General features: G+C 40.2%; 1 protein-coding gene across 1 annotated transcript; it reads right to left on the minus strand.

Annotated features, from left to right (window-relative positions):
• Window positions 1-487: 487 nt before the first annotated feature.
• On the minus strand, window positions 488-19,642 carry fbxo18 (F-box DNA helicase 1). The gene is made up of 21 exons (XM_028024914.1): window positions 19,319-19,642; window positions 17,633-17,791; window positions 16,526-17,100; window positions 15,999-16,135; window positions 15,706-15,853; window positions 15,441-15,622; window positions 15,268-15,342; window positions 14,805-14,896; window positions 13,391-13,559; window positions 13,049-13,268; window positions 12,883-12,970; window positions 12,715-12,810; window positions 12,498-12,634; window positions 10,971-11,067; window positions 9,747-9,913; window positions 9,580-9,661; window positions 6,385-6,579; window positions 5,542-5,667; window positions 5,320-5,426; window positions 1,078-1,212; window positions 488-946 (listed from the first exon to the last, which is right to left on the minus strand). Exons 1-21 carry the CDS (start codon window positions 19,335-19,337, stop codon window positions 782-784), a joined length of 3,171 nt encoding a protein of 1,056 aa, XP_027880715.1. The 5' UTR covers window positions 19,338-19,642; the 3' UTR covers window positions 488-781.
• Window positions 19,643-19,671: the final 29 nt, after the last annotated feature.

Raw genomic sequence — 19,671 nt, forward strand, 5'->3', positions numbered from 1 at the left:
CTCTTCTTGCTGATGAGTCAAAAAATATTTGCCATTTCCTATATCATAGAATTTTCTTCCACATTGTGAGTCAAGCTGCCAGAACCTTTACAAAATACAAACACAGCCACAGAAACCAAAAGTCTTTACATAACTTATGAGTTCTTGTGAATTTCTATTTTAGGATTTTCATGGAGTCCTGGAGTATCCAGAACCTTTCCTGACACCCGTTGCTCATTATTGAGATGATTTTTTCCATCTGTCCACCAACGTTAGGAGCCAAAATGAAATTGGCAGACTTTATCATTTGCGCAACCAACAACAGTCTGGCTTTGCTCCTGCGTGGCTCTTCTGCAGAATCGTAGTCACACGTGGAGCTAATTTATGAGCTGGAAGACTTTTGTGGAACTTTGAGAAATGCGTGAGGTTTACTGGAAGTAGGTTTTTCCTGCCAAAACAAAGCAGTGAAAAAAATGTGCTTATCGGGTTGAAAAGAAACAGCCTGGAATCTGAGAGAGAAAACAAAAATGTAATTTTCAAGTATACATTACAAAACACACAACACTGTATTAGCTTAACAGAATTTTAGGAAGAAGGTAAAATCTCCTTTTCAGAAATGTGCAAATGTTAAAAATTAAGTTGCTTTTTTTTTGAGAAAGGTAAAAACTTGCCACCAGTTCTGTGTCTCTGGTGAAACAAACATGAATATTGCTCACACACTCATCACAGTCATCCAATTCTGGTTTTTCCAAGCGTATTGCATAGAAGTCCCTTTATTAATTTCCGGCCCTGGGCGACAAAATCAAAAAAATAGCTCCAGGAAAAACGGATGGTGGATGGGGACGTGGAGCTGCTGTGGGATTTCCGCCATGGAGAGGACGTCGTCGGTCATGAGGAAGGCCGTGGGCCCGATGCGGGTCCACACGCACCGCTCACACAGCGGGCCCTCCTCAGTCACGCATTCGGTCTGGATGAAAGTAAGAATTTTTTTTTTTTTTTTTTTTTTTACAAAAACAATTTTACCCAGAACTTCACTACCACATAAATAAATAAATAAATAAATAAATAAATAAAAACAAAGATTTTAAGTCGTCTTACACACTGCATCTTTTGTCTGGCCATGACGAACGCCGAGCCAGGAGTGACGCAGTTGGGACATTCAGAGATGGAGCACGGTAGAGGGCCGCCGCCCGCCGCCAGAGAGCTGGGCATCTTCGACTTGAGGAAGTATTCCTAAAAATTTAAAGGATGATGGGGACGCAAGTTATCGATAAATATGTTAATGTAAAGTTGATTGATCTTATCGATCAACAAACAATTGTAAACGATGAGCAGCCATTTCCCCGAAAACCAGAGTTTTCTCTCGTTCCAAGAGGGTCGACCGTCTTTCCATAACATGAAGGGTTATATTTTTAATTTTGTGTCAGATATATTAAATACAGACTTAATAAACAAGAACCTTTTACGCTAGAACACTTCGGGAGCTAACGAGTGTTTATATTTCAAAAAAGAACAACTTAACGCGCATTTTGGATCCCAAACCCGGCTGAGTTTTGACCGTTTCTCTTTTCTGTTCTGATGCGGCTCCGCCATTTTGTATCGTACACATCAACTGGCTCCGCTTCAAGATGACTAGCGGCGCCCTCTGCTGGATGGCGGCCAAACTACAACACCGAAGGCGGTCTAAGCGGACGGAATTAGTTAATCGATTTTAACTAATTTTAATCTCATAAATCATTAATTGACAATCGTAATTCGATTGTTTGCATCCACAACCTATTTTTCTTTTTAACAAAGTAAAGCCTGGGGATTTCCCGCTAGAAGGAGTCTACTGATTAAAGACAGTATTTATTCTCCCTGAGGTTATCTCGTATGATTCAGCTTCAGTCATACTTCTACAGAAATCATTTATTGCCTCAGCGTCCAGTTATTCCAAACAACTCCAGTAGATGCCATCTTTTCCACAGGAAAAAGGTCTGACCTCAAACTGACTGTGGATAATTCAGCTGGATTAATTTGGTGGGGATTCCTTCTTCCATGTTTTCATTTTATCACATTACAACCACAAAGTTCAGTTTCTTATTGGGATTTTAGAAGATTGATCAGCACCAAGTGTTGTTTAATTAGGAAGTGAAGAAACATTATATATGATTTTATGGTTTTTGTGGGGGGTTTTTTGTGTTTTTTTTTTTTTTAACACCAATCTGAAAAGTGTGGTGGGCACCCTAAAACTGCATCTGTATCAATACCCAAGCTTGTGCATCACCCTGATCTTCATAATATGAGGCAGATTTTGATTTTTAAGAAATTAAAATTGACCTTGTGCATGATTTTGAACACAGCCTGATTTTAGGGATCCCTCCTCCACTATTTATCCTGCTAAGTGTTTGCTTCATGAAAATGAGGGATTACAGAATAAAGCTGTAAAAAATAGAGATTCATCTCCCTCACTTCAGCTCAGTGAAATCAAAAACCTTCTTATTTGATGTTGCTTATTCTTAATTTTGTTTCTAATTCTATTCATTCACTAGATTTAAAATTTTTAATGTTTACTTGGTCTATTTTTAATCTGCTTGATTTTTTTTCTTATTACCATCTTCTTGTTGTATGCTGTTTTTAACTTTCTTGCACAAGCACTTTGAATAGTCTTTGGCTGAAAGGTGCTATATAAATAAAGTTGCTTTGCCTTCCCTCTGAGTGGAACAATAAACAGTCAGAGCTGGAGTGAAATATTTTAGATCAAATCATATAATGATGCTGAAGGTTCCTAGTCAAAGTCCAGAGCCAAATGCCACAAGCAACTGTGGCTAAACTGACAAACTGGTGTTAAGACTACCAAACAAGGTTGTTTGGTGAACTTGAGTTATTTTTGGTTGCAAAATGTCACACTCTACTCTACATGCACAAGGTGGGTAGACACATACCCCAAAAGACCTGAGCTGGAATTGCTAAATAATCATAAGAAACTATGAATCCATGAACTGTTTTACTTTCATTTCTCAATGATGGATTTTGTCTTCCACAAATAAATCAAAACAAAATAGTTTGTGGCTGTAAAATCAACTTAAAACATCATCCACACTGAAATAGGTTGACACTGAAGGTTCTAAAGACCACAGTTGCACTTTACACTGCTATCTTCCTGCACCAATGCAGCAGGCCACCACCCACGCAGGCAGCTGACAGTACGAAGAGCTCAACCAATGAAAACATGGCATAGTCCCACACCTGCAGCTGAGTTCATCAGAACAAGTTGGAGGGTTGAAACTTCAGAAGCTTTCATGTTGTACTTCTGCTGCGGTCGAAGCCACGTTTGTTCTTTTAAAAGGAACAAAGGAGTCCAGTTGCGTAGCGAAGTATTTTCCATACAGTTTTATAATGTTAGTTTGAGGAGCTGAATTAAAAACCGATCTGGCTCCTGCTGACTCCGATGTTGTGGGCCAGAACTTCATGATATCATCTGTGATTTTCCCCGTGTGTTTTACTATGTTTAAAAGCATAGTAAGATAAATCTCTCCCTGTTATACTGCAATATGGCAAATACTAATCACAAAATCAATAACTTGCTTTTAATTCCAGATAGCTAGCTAGCTCAATAAATAGAGAGCTAGATGGAATGTTAGCTAGCTAGCTGGGTCGTTCTCTGAATACGGTGCATTTTGTGTCTCACAAGTTTACCTCAAAGATTTTCATATAATGCAAACCACATTTTTTGAGAAAATCAAGAAATGGAAATATCCATGTGTTTTGGTAATGTAACATGCAAATATATTTCACAAATTATGTTTTGAAAAATTTTATGGCTTGTTGAAGCGTAGAGGTCAGCCAAATGAGCATGTCCCCACTGACCAATGTTCATTTATCAATGAATATAAAACAAATAAAAATAGCCACTAATTGCACGTTATTTCTACCAATATGAACATTTTTAGGTATACTTTAACCTAAATAAAAGAAATATGAGAAAAATACATGAATTATTTATAAAATATCACTATTTAATCATGTCCCTCCAGTTTTGTTCAACCCCGTAACAGCAGACCAATCCCTCCTTTTTATAAATAATGGTTCAGTCCAATTTCCTCAGCACCCTGGAAGTGACATCACTTAAGTCTCTCTTCCCGCTCACACTGAAAAAAGATGCAAGTGTTGGGGAAGTTTCTTACCTGTATTTGATCATCTTTATCCATAGATCGTCATCGTCAAGCTCAACCTTTCAACACTGTTACGCGTGTAAAGCTGATGTGGACTCATGGCAACTTTTAGAGAAATTATTCAACCCCGTTACAAAAACGGTGATTTTGTTATGGGGTTGAACGTTGGACTGTTCTTAAGCCGGCTGGAGAGTTCAACCCCGTTACAGTCTGGTCAACTTTTACACTGGGTTTAACCCCATAACGTGATACATTGTTATGATTTTTTAAATAATAACAGCAAATATTACACTAATATTTATTGGACTGTATGCAAAGTTTAAAGAATATATATTCAAAAACAAAAAAAAAGAAGAAGCCTGATTTAATGTTTATTTTAAAATATATTTTTATGAGTTATGAAAAGCGCTTTTACATCAAGTTGCCATGTTCTACTTATCAGTCTAATTGTTATGGTTCAGAATCAAATAAAATATACGTACAATTAGTTATTTTAGTGAAGGGACAGGTGATCTCATAGGAGCTGGAAGAATTAGTTTAATTATGTTATGGAGTTAAACTCATAGAGGAATCAAAGTGTCCCGTTACGGGGTTGAATTTAAAGCAACAATGAAATTCGTATTGTATGTTTGGGATTTGATGCATAAAGTGGGAAGTCATATTTTCCTGTAGGTTCAAAGAGTCCTTCAATAGATTCTCTGTTCCAAAACACCATTTTTGTGGTATTTTTTTTAAGTAACCTGAGAAAACCAAAATGCACTGAATTCAGAGAATCACCCAGCTGTCTACAGAGAGCTAGATATTGAAGAGTACAACATATAGATAGAGAACTATCCAGCTAGCTGTATAGGTAGGTACCTAGCAAGCTAACTAGCTGGACAGCTAGCTAGCTATAATTTTTTTATTTTTTATAACAAGATACTATGGATCATGTCCATCATACATCTGGGTTTCTTCTCGGCTATGTTCAGAGACCAAAACTCCTCATTATTTTTAAACTGACAGCAGATGCCTAAAGATGCTTTGTGAAAACCTTTACTAGTTTAGAACCATCATGACACGATGAACGTTGAGTAACAGGAAGAAATGGGGATGTAAAAGTGGATGTTTGAACAGATTGTTCTACTTTGTGAGGACTTTGAGCAGACAGTGAGAGTAATGAATGTGCTGTGTGATCATATCTCACCCCAGCCACAGTGAGAATGCGGAGGATGTTTTTAGTTATAACCAGGGAGGACATGGCGCGAGTCACCGCCACATACAGCAGGTTCCACTCATCGTCTGGAATCTTAGCTGCGATAAGAGATAAGAGGTAAGCAGCACAAGCCCAGTCAGTAGGACAGCTCATCATGAAATGTTTATCTTTTCCAAAAAGAGTGGTGGTGTGTGGGGGGGAAAGGAAACGTACAAAAACAGAAGTCTTGAATGCGGCACAGGTTGTGGCCGGAAGCGGGAACTGTGGCGAAGTCGTCGGTGACGATCACAGTGTCAAACTCCAGACCTTTGGCCTTGTGGACAGTTCCAACAATAAAGTCTGGGTACAGAGCAAATAAGGGTTAAGACTATTAATCGATTATTGAAGTAATTGTCAACTAATTTAGTAATCGATTAATCGCTTACTGGAAGTATACAGACTATAAAACATGCCATTTGCTGAAAGAACAACACATATTGTTACTTCATTCTAGACAATTAAATGTTTATTTTCTTACTTAAAGGAATCAAGTTATTTATTTTCTTGGATTTTCTTTTTTTTTTCTTTTAAATGTTGTATAAAATAAGCTTAAGTGGTTAAAAGAAAGGTCTGCAGTGTGCCTTTAAAAAAAATCTGATTAATCGTCAGAATAACTGATTACTAAAATAATCGTTAGTTTCAGCATTAAAATAATTGCTAAAACAATGACGGAAAAATGGACAGAAGGTAGTTCTGAACATTTTTGATAGATTGCTTTTTGTTTCTGTAAGGCTGAGTGGAAAAACAAAAACCGCACACCGTCCTTCAGGTGATATGCCGTGACGATAAAAACCTCCTACAGGGGTTCCACGTCACAAAACATGCAATCATCTAAAACCCACAGCTTCCTTTAACCAGACCATGACTTTTTATCGTCTAATATCAGCTTTAACCTGTAATCACAACTTAAGTAAATCAAGCTGCAGAATGGAAAAAATGTCGCAAAGCGGCTACTTTTCTGAAGAAAACACCCGTCGTCGTCGTCGTCGTCCTCTCCTTGTTGGAGTTGACGCATACCTGCTCGGTGGAAGTCGGCCTCGGAGCACGCCTTGAGTCGGGCCACCAGCTCCGGGATGCGCTCTCTGTAATGCTCCACGATGCTGAGCTTCCCGTCCAGCTCCTTGTCTTCGGTTTGGATGATGTACTTCTTAAAGGTCAAGTAGGGGTTCTCCTTGCTTGAGAAAAACGTCCGGATGAGGGGGTCTTTGATGGCTGACAGGGCATTAGAAGTCAATCAATCAAATTTTATTTGTATAGCACATTTCAGCAGCAAGGCATTTCAAAGTGCTTTACATCATATCAAACACAGAAACACAATGCAACATAGAATCAACAATCAAAACTAGGCCTGTCACGATAACAAATTTTGCTGAACGATTAATTGTCTCAAAAAATTATTGCGATAAACGATAATATTGTTTGAAGACTTTTTTAACACTGATTTAATGGAAATGACGTAATAATGCATGTGATTTCCTGCCAAAGATAGATACACTTTATTTTCAAAAGAATATTTAACACTGGAACTGATAAACAAAATAAACAAAACAACCAAAAACAAAAATAAAATGGATTCTCAGTCTCCATTAACAAAAAACGCACTTGAAAAAAAACTAAAATAAAGCCAAAGCGGAAATAAATACTGCATTCAACCAAAAGAGGGCAGATTATGAAGTCTGTATATCATGTTGCCCTTCAGTAATAATTAGATTTAAATAGAGAAAATGGGCACATCGACTACCTGATGCAATAGTTCACACTACATGATTTTTTGCTCCTATTTTTCCCCTTACAACAATCTTAAAACGTTGGTCTTTCTAAGATTGTGTGGTCGTTGCCGCTCTAATCTAAATCAGGGGTTTTTCCGACTGGGAGCTTTAAGGAAGCCTGTTGAATGTGACCGGATTCTCCTCTGCACTTTCTGAGGGGAAATTACGGAGGGGAATCCCAAACAGCTGACACAGCGCAAGAGGAGATGATATGTGGAAACAACATTAATGTTTATTCAACATGCAAAGAATATAGAAATGACAAGAGGAGGAGTTGGAGCGAAATTGCTGCCGCAGTTGATAAACCCGGTAACTTTTCAGCTGTTCTTCGTTAACGTGACGTAAACAGGTTCTAATGATTTTCATTCAGTCAGGACTTTACGCTGACACTAGCCACATGCATCGCAGGTAGATTGTAGTAAAGCATTGATTAATGCCTGGTTTTAAAATTAGTTAACTGGACTTGTAGCCATTATTTGGTGCCCATTGTTGGACACCACACGGCAGGAACGAACCCGATCGAACCGTTATACCTAGGATTTCTGTCGGCTAATGTGTGGTCTGTCAGGTTTTGAAAATGGGCCGACAATCGGCTGACAGCTCTAAGATCATGTCGTGTCCGCTGGGCTTTACACTAAGGAAATGAGGAAGGGAGGGTCAGTGGAGAGCACCGGAGTTGAGCCTTTTTTCGTTCAGTGTCATCAACAGAAAGAGAAAAAGGTCAGACGAGACGATAATGCCGATAATTAAAATGACGTCGGTAGTTTTAATTTATCGTACGATTCATTGATTTATTGTTTATCGCGACAGGCCCAATCAAAACACGACATTAATTCAGGTTCCATCAATAAATTTGTAATTGATTACGTTTCAAATACAATCCTAAACACGTGGGTTTTTAGTGGAGTTTGCATCCATAGAAGGTTTACCTGTTAAACTCCTACTGTGTTATATGGAACAAAATACCTGTTGCTATTTTTATTCCCACTCACAATCACACAGTTTAAAATGATGTAAACAGCATTTTAATGGGCTTCTGGCACAAGGCTCCGTATGCCTCTTTCACGGAATTTCGAGCAGGGACTCCGCCGTCCCTCACGGATTTTTGTGCAATTCTATGGTACCTATTAGTGTCTAGGATTTACTGGGTTTGTGTTACGCGCAATGACCCTCAGTCATTTGCCGTTTTTCTTCCTGCACGGGGCTCTGTACACGTCTTTCATGGAATTTCGAGCAGGGTCTCCGCCGTCCCTCACGGATTTTTGTGCCATTTCAACATAGAATCAACAATCAGACCATGACATTAAGTCAAGTTCCATCATTAAATGAGTAATTGATTACGTTTCGTATTACGAAGTTAAATATTTACTCTCGCATTACCTCGTAAAAGTATTCATACCATGTCAAGTCATTTTTTTGTTTTCTTTTTTAAACTCGCAAACTTCGACAACTGAGATTGTCCATAATCTATGGACAATTGAGAAAGAAAACCATTTATGGTTTCCTAATCTGTCGCATCAAACAATGAATCAATCAATTGCATCAGAACTTAAAATTAGCTCGATTATTTCCATTCTGATGAGTCATAGTTCTTGAAGGGCAATTTTGTTTACAGAGACGACATTATTTATTTCATCTGTAGTTTCGGTTGTGTGTGGTTTCTAGTTCCATTCTATTTATGGGTTTTGACTGTCATGTTTTATTTTAGATTTTTCTAAATGTCTTCCAGTTCCAGTGGTAAGTGTCAAAATTAAAGTTCACTTTGAGAGGGCAAACTCATCAATACATTGCTTGAAAATGGTCTCAAAATGACAATATTGTCAATATAGCAATCAATACTGGGGCAATTTATTGTCCGGCAAAACTTGTTATCGTGACAGGCCTAAATATAAAGTGTAATGTTGATTCATATTCACATGTTTTCATGTGAAACTCATTACCAGTTTCTGAATGAGTACTTTTTAAATTGTTGTGGACTAATATCGGCTCATGCTACAGATTCTCAGGTGGATTAAATTGATAGTTTGACTAGGACACTACAAACCTTCTTTTTGTTTCATGTTTTTTTTTGTTTTTTTAAGAGCCATTCAGAGGTGAGCTCGCTGTTGTGATTTGGATCATGTCATGTTTGGGCCTGTCGCTTTGAACAACTAATTAATTAATTGCATGAACTCAATAATTTCCATCTGTATGAATTATTGTTTTTCTCTCTCTCCGGGTGACAAAAGTCTTCAGTCTGGTACTTTAGTCTCAACTGAAGGATTATTTTAATGTTTAGATGCTGCGCCCTCCGGTTTATTTTCTCTCTCTTACAGTGTTCTCATCTTTGCTATGTTCTTCGAAATTATTTGCAGTTCTTAAGATTATAATAACCAAGTAAATCAAACTTATTCATCAGCTTGAGAAGATTTCTTTCCATTTTTTTTTATGACTGGACACTCACCTCTTTTTTTGGATTCCTGCCCCGCCTGAGTCATCAGGTGGTAGATGTCCATGATCTTCTCCAGCCCAATGTTTTTCACTCCCTGTCAGGCGGAAATGAAAACTTACACTGACCACTTTTCTTATCTATTTTAAATCCTCTGTGGGTGTGTGGGTGTAAACACTCACGCCGATGAAGTGGATCCGGCACTGCTGGTTGGCGTCCGTAAGCTGGACGGCGCCCTTAAAGACGCCCAGGTTACACCGAGAGAGGACGCCGATCTTCCCCCGGCTGCAGCTCTCGCCCTTCTTCATGGCCTCCACGGCGTTCTCTGCCGTCTCATCACACACACCACCTGGAAAATTAACAGTAGAATCTGATCAAAACACTTATTTTTTTTTAAAAGTACATCCTGTAGACCAGGGGTCTCAAACTCCAGTCCTTGAGGGCCGCTGTCCTGCAACATTTAGATGTGCCTCTGCTGCACCACCTGAACAGAATAATTAGGTCATTAAGGCTCTGGAGAACTGATCTACACAAGGAGGAGGTCATTAAGCCATTTCATTCCAGTGTTTTGTACCTGTGGCACATCTAAAACTAATGGACTAATTAATTCATCCATCGTATTCATAACTGATATAATTACAGATGAAAATTCTGGCAGAACCTTTGGATTAAAACTGTAAAATGGACTGAATACAGACAGTAAAATGTGCTAATTTATATCTGGAAAGTATGGAAGTTGTTCATTTTCTATTCAAAACTTCTCAAGTGGCATAGTTTAAGCTTCAACCAGTTCAAATTCTTAAAAAAATAAAAACATTTTAATCTCCTTTTAAGCACCTTTTCCAATTATTTTTTTAAAATGTATTTAGTTTTCTCCCCTCCAGGGGGTCTTTTGTGGACTCTAGTGTCCCTTACATGAAAGTAAGCTGACAGGACAGGGGGAAAGGAAGGGGGGAAGACATGTGGCAAATGTTGCTGGGTTGGGAATTGAACCCGCGACAGCCGCGTCGAGGACTCAAGGCCTCCAAATGTGGGTCACGGTATCCCCTACGCCACCACGGCACGCCCGACCTTTTCCAATTATTAATCAGTAAGGTTGAACAATAGTTAACAGATTAGTCCTATACTGTCAGTCATTTTGGGAAATAAAATGTTTACCTTCTTACTTGAAGGACTTGAACTATTTGATTATTTGCGTCTCTTGACATATTTCCAATATTGCATCAACTAAGCCTAAGTGATTAAATGCAAAATCTGCAGAATGTGGCAATATTTTAAATCCAATTAATCAATTAATTGTCAGAATCATCAATCACTAAAATAATTGTTAGTTGCAGTTTTAAGTAAAAGCCTAAAACAAGCTCTCAGCTGTTCTTTTGTTAAAGTCAACCATCTGCAGCTCTTACTTTTCTGCATTCCTCCAACCAGAATCTTCTTGACCCCCTTGCAGACTTTCAGGATGGCTGCGCCCACGAAGGCGATCTCCGCTCCGAACCGAAAGCTCTGGACCAAAGACGCAAAGCGTGATTTGACGCTTTTCAGCTACAAAACGCTAAAGATGAGTAAACCTTCTAGAAAAGTGTGCGAGTTATCTTTAATTAGAAAACCGGTTAACATGGATTCATCAAACACCGCTCATCAGATTCACAGATTTTCTAAATAAACAAGTTCAGGTCAGTTTTAGTGACACTTCATCCTCAGGGGTCGAAGATAAAACTTTCTAAATAGTCAGATTAATTTGTGATCTACACACTTATTCCACACCTGAATTTTTATATTAGGCAAAAAAAATAAATCTGAGTAAATATAAAAGCAGTATGTAATTATTACAGGGGAAAAAATATAATAGCCACCATTTTTGTAAGCTTACTTTCTCACACTCAAACAGACTATAAAACTTTACAGAAGTATTCACACCCGTTGAACCACAGACCTTGTATAGAACAGGGATTTTATGTGTTGGATCGATACATTGTGGATAACTGCAGTGGGAGGAAAATGGCACCTGGTGGTAAATAAATGTAAATAAAGCACGGCCTGCTTTTTTTAATATACATTTTTAGTTCTCCCATATGTTTGTGTCTTCTATCTCATTCAATTCAGTTCAATTCACAATAAACGTAGTTCTTAGTTAAACTATGTGGTTAAGTTCAGATTATTCTGCCAATTGGAGGAAAAGTTTCCCTTCTAAGGAAACCAAACTGACTGAATCGAGTCACTAATTTTGCAGCAACTATCATTATCATTGTTTTAAAGAATAAAATTGTGCACACGGGACTGGAATCACAAATGTTTTCATCCACCGGAATCAGTGCAAATCTGCCCCCAAGGGTTGATTTAAACCTGCCAAACCTGTAGGGGGCGATGTAACACAAAGCTAAAATATATGTCAGCCAATCAGATTGCTTCTAAAATAAGAACTACTTACTGTTAGGAATTAAAATGGCGACGAAGTTCAATTGTTTAGGCTGAACTACTTTTAGATAGCACATTTGAATATAACGCTAATAAAATACAAGACGATGTCGAATGGGAATCCTGTAAGTATGTGAATTATATTGGGGCATTATTTGTCAGACTTTGTCAGGACCTCAAACCTCCATTTTGATCATAAATTTTCTAAATAATGTTTTTTTAGGATATTAAACTGAGTTTTCATGTGGATGAAAGGCCAAATGTAGAAAAACCTTTTGTTCTCCCAGATATCCGGAGACATGTACATTTACCTACGTAAACAGACGGAGTCAATTAACCAACTTAGATGATTTCTGAAGACAACTGGTTGCAGTCAAAAGTGAATAAAGTACTAGCTGCACAATTAAAATTTGCGTTCTAAGAAAACAAAAAGAAAAACGCAGTTTCCCCTCCAGCATTATGCTCTACTCTGAGTCAATCTGAGTGTATAATGAGAAAGTGAGAGTGTTAGCTTGTACCTGAGTGAGGTAGAAGATGTGTGTATGGTGAACTGCGTTCAGGGCGTTGACTGCTCCTTTAAAGGTGTAGATCTGCTGGTGGGGGTCTCCCACCAGGATCTTCCCACAGCGTTGGGCCAGCAGCACGTCCATGATGGCTGACCGGAGGAACAGAGATCTTAAAAACACGAGCGAAACCAGGCAACCATGAAGCCACGTGTCAATGAATCCACAGTACCTGGCGTGCAGTCCTGAGCCTCGTCAATAAAAATGGCGTCGTATCGATCCGTCAGGCAGGGCTTCGGGTCTCTGAGCTGCCACAGCTTCAGGTAACCTAGGCAACAAAGAGTCCAGTTTTAACCTGAGACGCTTTGGCTTCCATACGTTTCCACTGTAGACGCCGTACCGTCGTGAGGCATGTAATAGGCCTGCTTCGATTTCTCTCTGACGTCCTTCATTTTGTTCCAGATGCTCTTTGCCTCAGCGATAAAAAACTAGAAGTACAAAAGAAAACGTCAACGCTTCGTCACGGATGTATTCACCGGGAGAGAGAAAGCGGTGTGAGCGTCTACCCTCTTCTCGTCGGGCTCTATGATATTCCTGCGGCCCTTGCTGACTGCGTAGTCGTAGGGGACGTGCTGGGGCCCGATGGTTTGGTCCGCCGAGGCCATGAAGGCATTCAGGACGGTGGCCACCACCTTGGCCCTGCTGTAGCCTCCGGCTCCAGGAGTCAGGACCATGTTGATGGAGAACGGCTTCACGTTGAAGGTGAGCTTCTCGTGAGTTTTATATCTGTGACGCAGAGCGCGACAGTACAGTCATGAAGTGACGCCTTTCTACACAAGACCAAGACGACCGAATCCGGTTAACGAACGTATAGCAGCAACCCGCCGCCTCCTAAACAGGTTCCTCACCTCCTCCCGACGTCGTTGTAGGCCAAGGAGTGGGCCGTCTTGCAGTCCACGTTGGGAGGGAAGCGCCGTCGGGCCTCGGAGGCCACCGAGTTGTTAAACGCCACGTAGAGGAAGCGGAGGTGCGGACGCTGAGCGGCGTATCTCACCAATGTGGTCGTCTTCCCCGTGCCTGTGTCACAGGGAAGACGACCAAAAACGAAAAGAAGAAAAAACAATATTGAGACTAGGAGAGGACTACAGACTGAGTTGAAAACGTCTTGCCAGTTTTTAAGTCTTGGTTCTATTCTGATTCAACAAATTTATTTGAAGAGTTTATATTTAGGTTTAGCTTGAACACTAGTGTGTGGGATGCTATTTCAACAGTGAATCAAGCTTCATTATGATGGTTCTGCTGCTGACTGGCTGCTCTCAGGACGCCATACTGTAGGACTGAACCAAAAGAGAAAGGTCGCCCTCTGGTGTCAAAGTGCCAAACAAAACAAAAGGGCAGAAACTGCAGCACTGTGTTGGAATTATAACACACCATGTCCTTAACTTGTGGTATTAAAAAGCCCAACATTTTTAATACCAGAACAGCATTAAAAAGGTTGTGATGTTGTGACTTCTGGCTTATTTGTCACCAATTACTTTCCTGACTGGATTTTAGATAATATATGAACCAAATGGTCTAAACCAGCGTTTCCCAATTCCGGTCCTCAGGCCTCCCTGCCCTGCATGTTTTAGGTGTTTCCCTTCTGCTACACACCTGGATTGAATCTATGGGTGATCAACAGGTTTCTGCAGCACTTGATGGTCATGCAATCATTTGAATCAGCTGCTCTGGAATAGAAGCACATCTAAAACATGCAGAGCAGGGAGGCCTGAGGACCGGAATTGGGAAACGCTGGTCTAAACTATCTCCACATGCAATTCCATTGTAAATGTGTGCAAAAACCTTGTCAATGGTCTCACTAATGTCAAAAAGGCAACATTTTGCACTTGCAGTATTTCCAGTGAAGAAGAAGTGAAATTAAAATCACACGTGAATAAGTTTGTTCAGGCTACAAGTCCGGTTTGTTCCAGTGGCAACATCCGGTTGTTGATCATGTGACTTGTGTGAGGCGAAAAAAATGTTTCCATTGGAGTTTTATGAAATAAACAAATTTAAAACCACCCCAAAAAACCCCACCTCATCCTAACACCAAGATTTTTTTTTTAATAGAACCCCCCCCACCAAGATTTTTTTTTTCGAAATTGTCGCGTCCCCATTAAGTTATATGGTCAATGGAAACGCAGCTACTTAGACCAACCAACTGTTGAAAAGCGGTGCTCTGTCATGCTTTTCACATCACTGGTTCTTTATTTCAGACGCCTGCAGCTAAGCCAAGACTGAAAAAGTCAAACAGCAGAGGTCTGCAACGCTCAGAAACTATACCTGCAAACGCTACTATCTTGACCACATGGTCGTCCTGGATGTCGTGGCTCAGGATCTCCTGCTGTTCTCTCGTGAGATGAATCTGAGGGAGTCTATCGCAAACACACAAGTCAGAAAATCTTAGAACCCTGGTGAGATTTCACAGAAACAAGTTAGGACACAGTTTGAATTTCATTAATAGGCTCCTTTGTGCATGTTTGGAGATTCTTTTACAAATTTCTCTGTTGTAAAAAACCAGCTATGAATAAAATAAAAAAATAGAAGACTGTCGGGGACTATTTATTGGTGCTGAATGGATAGGCCGCTTAACTTATCGGACCGATACTGATATGCTAAAAAAAAAAACTAAAACCAGCCGACACAGATGTTGATGCCTATATATTGTGCAACAAGAGTTAGAATTGTTATTATTATTCTATTTCACATTTAAGTGCTAATAAAAGCCAGTATCCTTTGGACTCACCCATCCTGCTTAGAATTGGTAGAAAATGGACCGTTTTCCAGCAAGTAAAGAACGTAGTAGATGTTGTAGTGTAACCTGAGTAGAGAGAAGGGGAGAAAAATAAAAAAAAAACATTATTGTCAGGCTGAGCAGAACTACATCTGAACATCAACACCACCACCTGCTGGTCTCACCTGTAGCCAATCTTGATTCTGTTCCTCTCCAAAGCCAGCAGCATCATGGCCACGTGGCTCAGATACTCTGTGATGGTGGTTAGCGACATGCAGCCGGAGAGCAGAGAGACCAAGGACTGCACGTCGCTCACGCTCTCACTCAGGACCAATATGACCGCCATGACTGCGTACGGGTTGGGGCCCTGGAGGTCAGACAGAAACCCTGCCAATCAGGTTCACAGCATAAAGACCTAAACCGGTTCCTAAACCTGCGACGGAGTCGTACCTCAATGCCAAGGTGGAGAAACTTTCGGATGTCAGGAATGCGTAGCGTGATGGCGGCTTCGGCCTGAGGGAAGAGCCGGTGTTTGTTTACGCAGCTCAGGACGTCGTCTGGCTTCACACGCTCGCCAACTTTATGCTGAGCCATTAGCCTGAACGACGCAAAAGAACAGAAAAATTCAAATAAATAGACTACAATAAGTTGGAAGACAACTTGCTGTGTTCCAACTTACACAAGTTGTAACACTTGTGTAAGACCTGCCACAGTTGATCCCAAACAACACTGAAGAGACTTACACCACGAGGTTTCGGATGCTGTGCTCTGAAGGTGCAGGGTAGGTGATGTTGTTGTTTTTCAGAGTGGAGCAGACCTCCAGCACGGTCTCTTTCTCTTTCATCATGTAGCGGAAGTATTGCTTCTTGAAAGGCACAAACTGGGAAACGGAGCGGCGGATCGTTTAGACAGTTTTTTGGGAGTAAAATCTATAAATCACGCTAGTAAGATTAAAGGACGATATTGGTGTGTTTTCCAGGCACATGGTGCCATTTTATAGCACAATTAAGTAAGTATGTTACTTACAAGTAAGTATGTATGTTACTTACTTAAGTAAGATTCATAATAACTGGAACAGTGATCGACATGTTTGATGTGAATTTCTTTCATGATGGCATTTGACAAAATGTAAAGTTTGCTTCTTTTAATAATTGGGTACTGAATTATGTTTTATGGTGTACAGCAGTTTGAACTGCCTTGCTGCTGAAATGTGACTTAACAATAAGAGAACCTGCTGCTGCAGGGTCAGGTTCGGGTCAGTTAGTCTCACCTTCGGGTCCAGAACGATGTTCCTCCAGCGATGACACACCAGGCAGACGTTGCGATAAAGGTCGGCGGCAGGAACCAGACACAGCACCTCCCTCAGCACCTCCTCCGGGAGGTCGTCCACGCAGCCCTGTGGGCGCAGCAGAACCTTGTCGCTGCTCAGGAGTCCAAAGTGGGCATCAGGAAGAGGCTCCACCTCTCCTTCCTCCTCCTCGAAGTCGTCAAAGTCCTCGTCATCTCCGAACATCTCCGCCGTCATTCCCTCCAGATAGTCGGCCTCTAGCAGACGGGCCTCGGCAGAGGAAACCTTCTCTGGCAACATTTCAGCAGCTAACAGACTGTCGTCGTCAATCTCGTCCTCGTCCTCAGCGTTGATCTCGGCTTCAGTCGGGGTGGCCAACAAGCTAACGTCGTCGTCCTCCTCGTCATCCTCGAATACGACCCCCGACCCCGCTCTGTGCGTTGATGTGGAGGGCACGGCGGAGGATTTGTGCGGACTGGAGCTGATAACTTTTGTTACGGAGAAAAAGTCATGAATGGCCTTCTGCTGCACAGATGGACTTCCTAAAACAAACGGACCTGAAAAATGATAGAAAAGAGTAGAGAACTTCAATTCTTTTTTTTGTGAGTCACATAATTAGGCCAGGCTATGAGAATCTTTGGTTAATTACTAGAATATAGTCATAATGTTAGCAGAACAAAGACATTGATTCATCAGAAACGTCTTAAAATTATATCAAAGGTCAACTACAAAGAAACAAGATGGCCGTCCTGGGCGCGCTGGCATCACTCCGAGCTACAGAAACACACTGGCAAAAAAAAAATCCAAAAATGTAATCTTCCAAAACCCAAAAATTTGAATAATCCCTAAAATCAATTTATTGTCCAGCTCCACTTGCTGGGTATTCGTGTTATTTTGTTGACGTTTGAAACCTCAACAGTTTATTTATACAGTTTGAAGACAATAAATTCACAAACGGGGAAGGCAAGAACAGATTTGGTTCAAACAAAAAACTTTCTCAAAAGGAACTTGACTGTAGCAACCACCACCATTTATTAATCACCATATCTGTTCCACATAGTCAGTAGCAGGAGGTTTGGATTGGATTACCTTTCCGCCGTTGCTTTGTGGGGGTTCTGGGGTAAAGGCCCCAGTTGGGGTCTCGCCTGCCCCGCGCTGCGTTGCGTCTGGTGAGAGCATCTGTGCCGTCTTCGCTTCGCCCCAGTTCGTCACATTCCTGCGCATTCAGGTGCTTCCGTTTGGCTCTCCCTGGAAACACAACTATGGTAATTAAAAAAAGAAAAACAAAAACAGAACACTCTCCAACACAAGAGTTCAGATGTATTCTGTGATGTCAGACTGGTTAGTCAGGAATTTTATAAATTGGTCCAACAAGTGAGCCAGTTTCCTTAGATAACTAACTGTGCATTTGGGACATTTTAGAGTAAACGGAAGAGTACATTTTTCCCCCAAAAAAGAGAGAAATTCTAAGATTAATTTATAATATTTACAAAAATACCATTCTCAAAAAACCTCTAAATTTGATACAGTCATGTTGCAACTTCTTCCTCTTGGTCACAGGCGTTTATTCTGGATCCTTTACACAGTGAGATGTTGTTCTGACCCTGGAGAAGAGCCTGGATCTACACTTACTTTTCTAGATTCCTGTTTCTTACATTTATCCATTCAGTCCAAGAGGATTTCCGAGATTTGGTTGCAAATGTCTGACTTTATAATCTCAGTAAACGTTACAAGTTTACTTTACAATGTCCAGAAATCTTTATTTTAAATGTATGCCTTTAATCATGGAAAACTAGCTGTATTGTCATAACATTGCAGCTTTTAGACATCAGAGAATATCCATGGCTTTTCTTGTAAATATGTGGAATTAATCTAAAAATAATTTTGCACCCTCCCTCTCATGGTCAACTTTTTTATTTAATTGCCTTTTCTTTTAATATGTAAAGGTCACAATTACTCCGTTCGACTGGAATATTCTTGTCAAGAGCTTCAGTTCTTTTTTAATATTACTTCACAGAACAGGTTTAAACATCTCTACTGTTGCTCTCAAAAGTGTGCAAACTGCTGTTTTAAATTTGGGGACTTGAAAAGACGAAACCATGACGAATCACGTTGACAGTTGCTTTAACTTTAACAAAGCAAACCCTGTGTTATTTTTATCATTCAAAAACTAGTTTATTAAGGAGTAAATGTAACCTGGCTGCAACAGTGTGCATGGTATTAAATTAATTCTTTGTTGAAGCAACTTTTACTTTTTCAGCATTTACTCTGTTTCTGTCACTTACAGAAACAATCTTTTGATAACAGCATCTGCCTTCATTAAAAGCACCAGTTCCAGAGAAAAAGTAACCACAGATCATAATGCTGCCATCGTCATGTTTCAGAGTTACTACGGTTTTCTTTCTGCTTCTGTTCCAAACCTTTCATCCAGTTTTTTTCAGGATCACAGGTCCGAGAAGGGAAACCAGACACACACACCTTTCCAAGTAAACTTTCCAGTGTATTCTGGTGGATCCAAAACGGGAAGAGACTCTAGAGCAAGTTCTGTCTGTCCCCGGGGTCTCATCAGAACCATCTCAACTGGGCTTTTGTATCCAGAGGTTTTAGGTAACTTTTTCTCTCCCTAACCAGTCTGTGTCAGCGAAATACTGAGACCAATGTTACTTGTAGCGCTTGAAACAAAACTGTTGGACAGAAAACTGTCCTGCCTTAAAGAAACATGTAAGACAATATTTTTGAAACAGCCTCTTTTAATTCTCTTACAATGAAACTCACCTTTAACAGCCTTCTCCATCTTGGTAGACAATACATGCGTCGCTTCGTGACAAAAGCAGCAGCTCTCGAGCCGCCTGGTACACGGTTAACTTTTACGGTGGCTAAATAAAAATGCTAGTTTTTATTTCTTTTCCTGCGATGACATTTTCTCTCCCTGGTTTTATACTGCTAAAAGAAACCAGTTTTAAAAGGTCAAAAATGGCGTCCTCGTTGCTGTTGAAAAGGAAAGGTAAAAATTTTACGTCTAGTTCTAAGAAGCGTTCTGGTTTCAAACATTCTGCAAAATCCAAGCAAACGTTTCGTGGCGTCACTGCCACATGATTGGTCAGTTTGTTCTTCCTCGAATTCTATTA

The sequence above is a fragment of the Xiphophorus couchianus genome, chromosome 8, assembly GCF_001444195.1.
Source record: "Xiphophorus couchianus chromosome 8, X_couchianus-1.0, whole genome shotgun sequence".
Classification (NCBI taxonomy): Eukaryota; Metazoa; Chordata; class Actinopteri; order Cyprinodontiformes; family Poeciliidae; genus Xiphophorus; species Xiphophorus couchianus.

Bases quoted from the DNA above. Each gene is read 5' to 3' on its own strand.
- fbxo18 (XM_028024914.1), bottom strand. The intron at 15,854-15,998 runs GTAAGTCTCTTC...TGCGTCGTTCAG, and splicing joins AGCATCCGAAACCTCGTGGT to GCTAATGGCTCAGCATAAAG. The intron at 947-1,077 runs GTAAGACGACTT...ACTTTCATCCAG, and splicing joins CCAGACAAAAGATGCAGTGT to ACCGAATGCGTGACTGAGGA.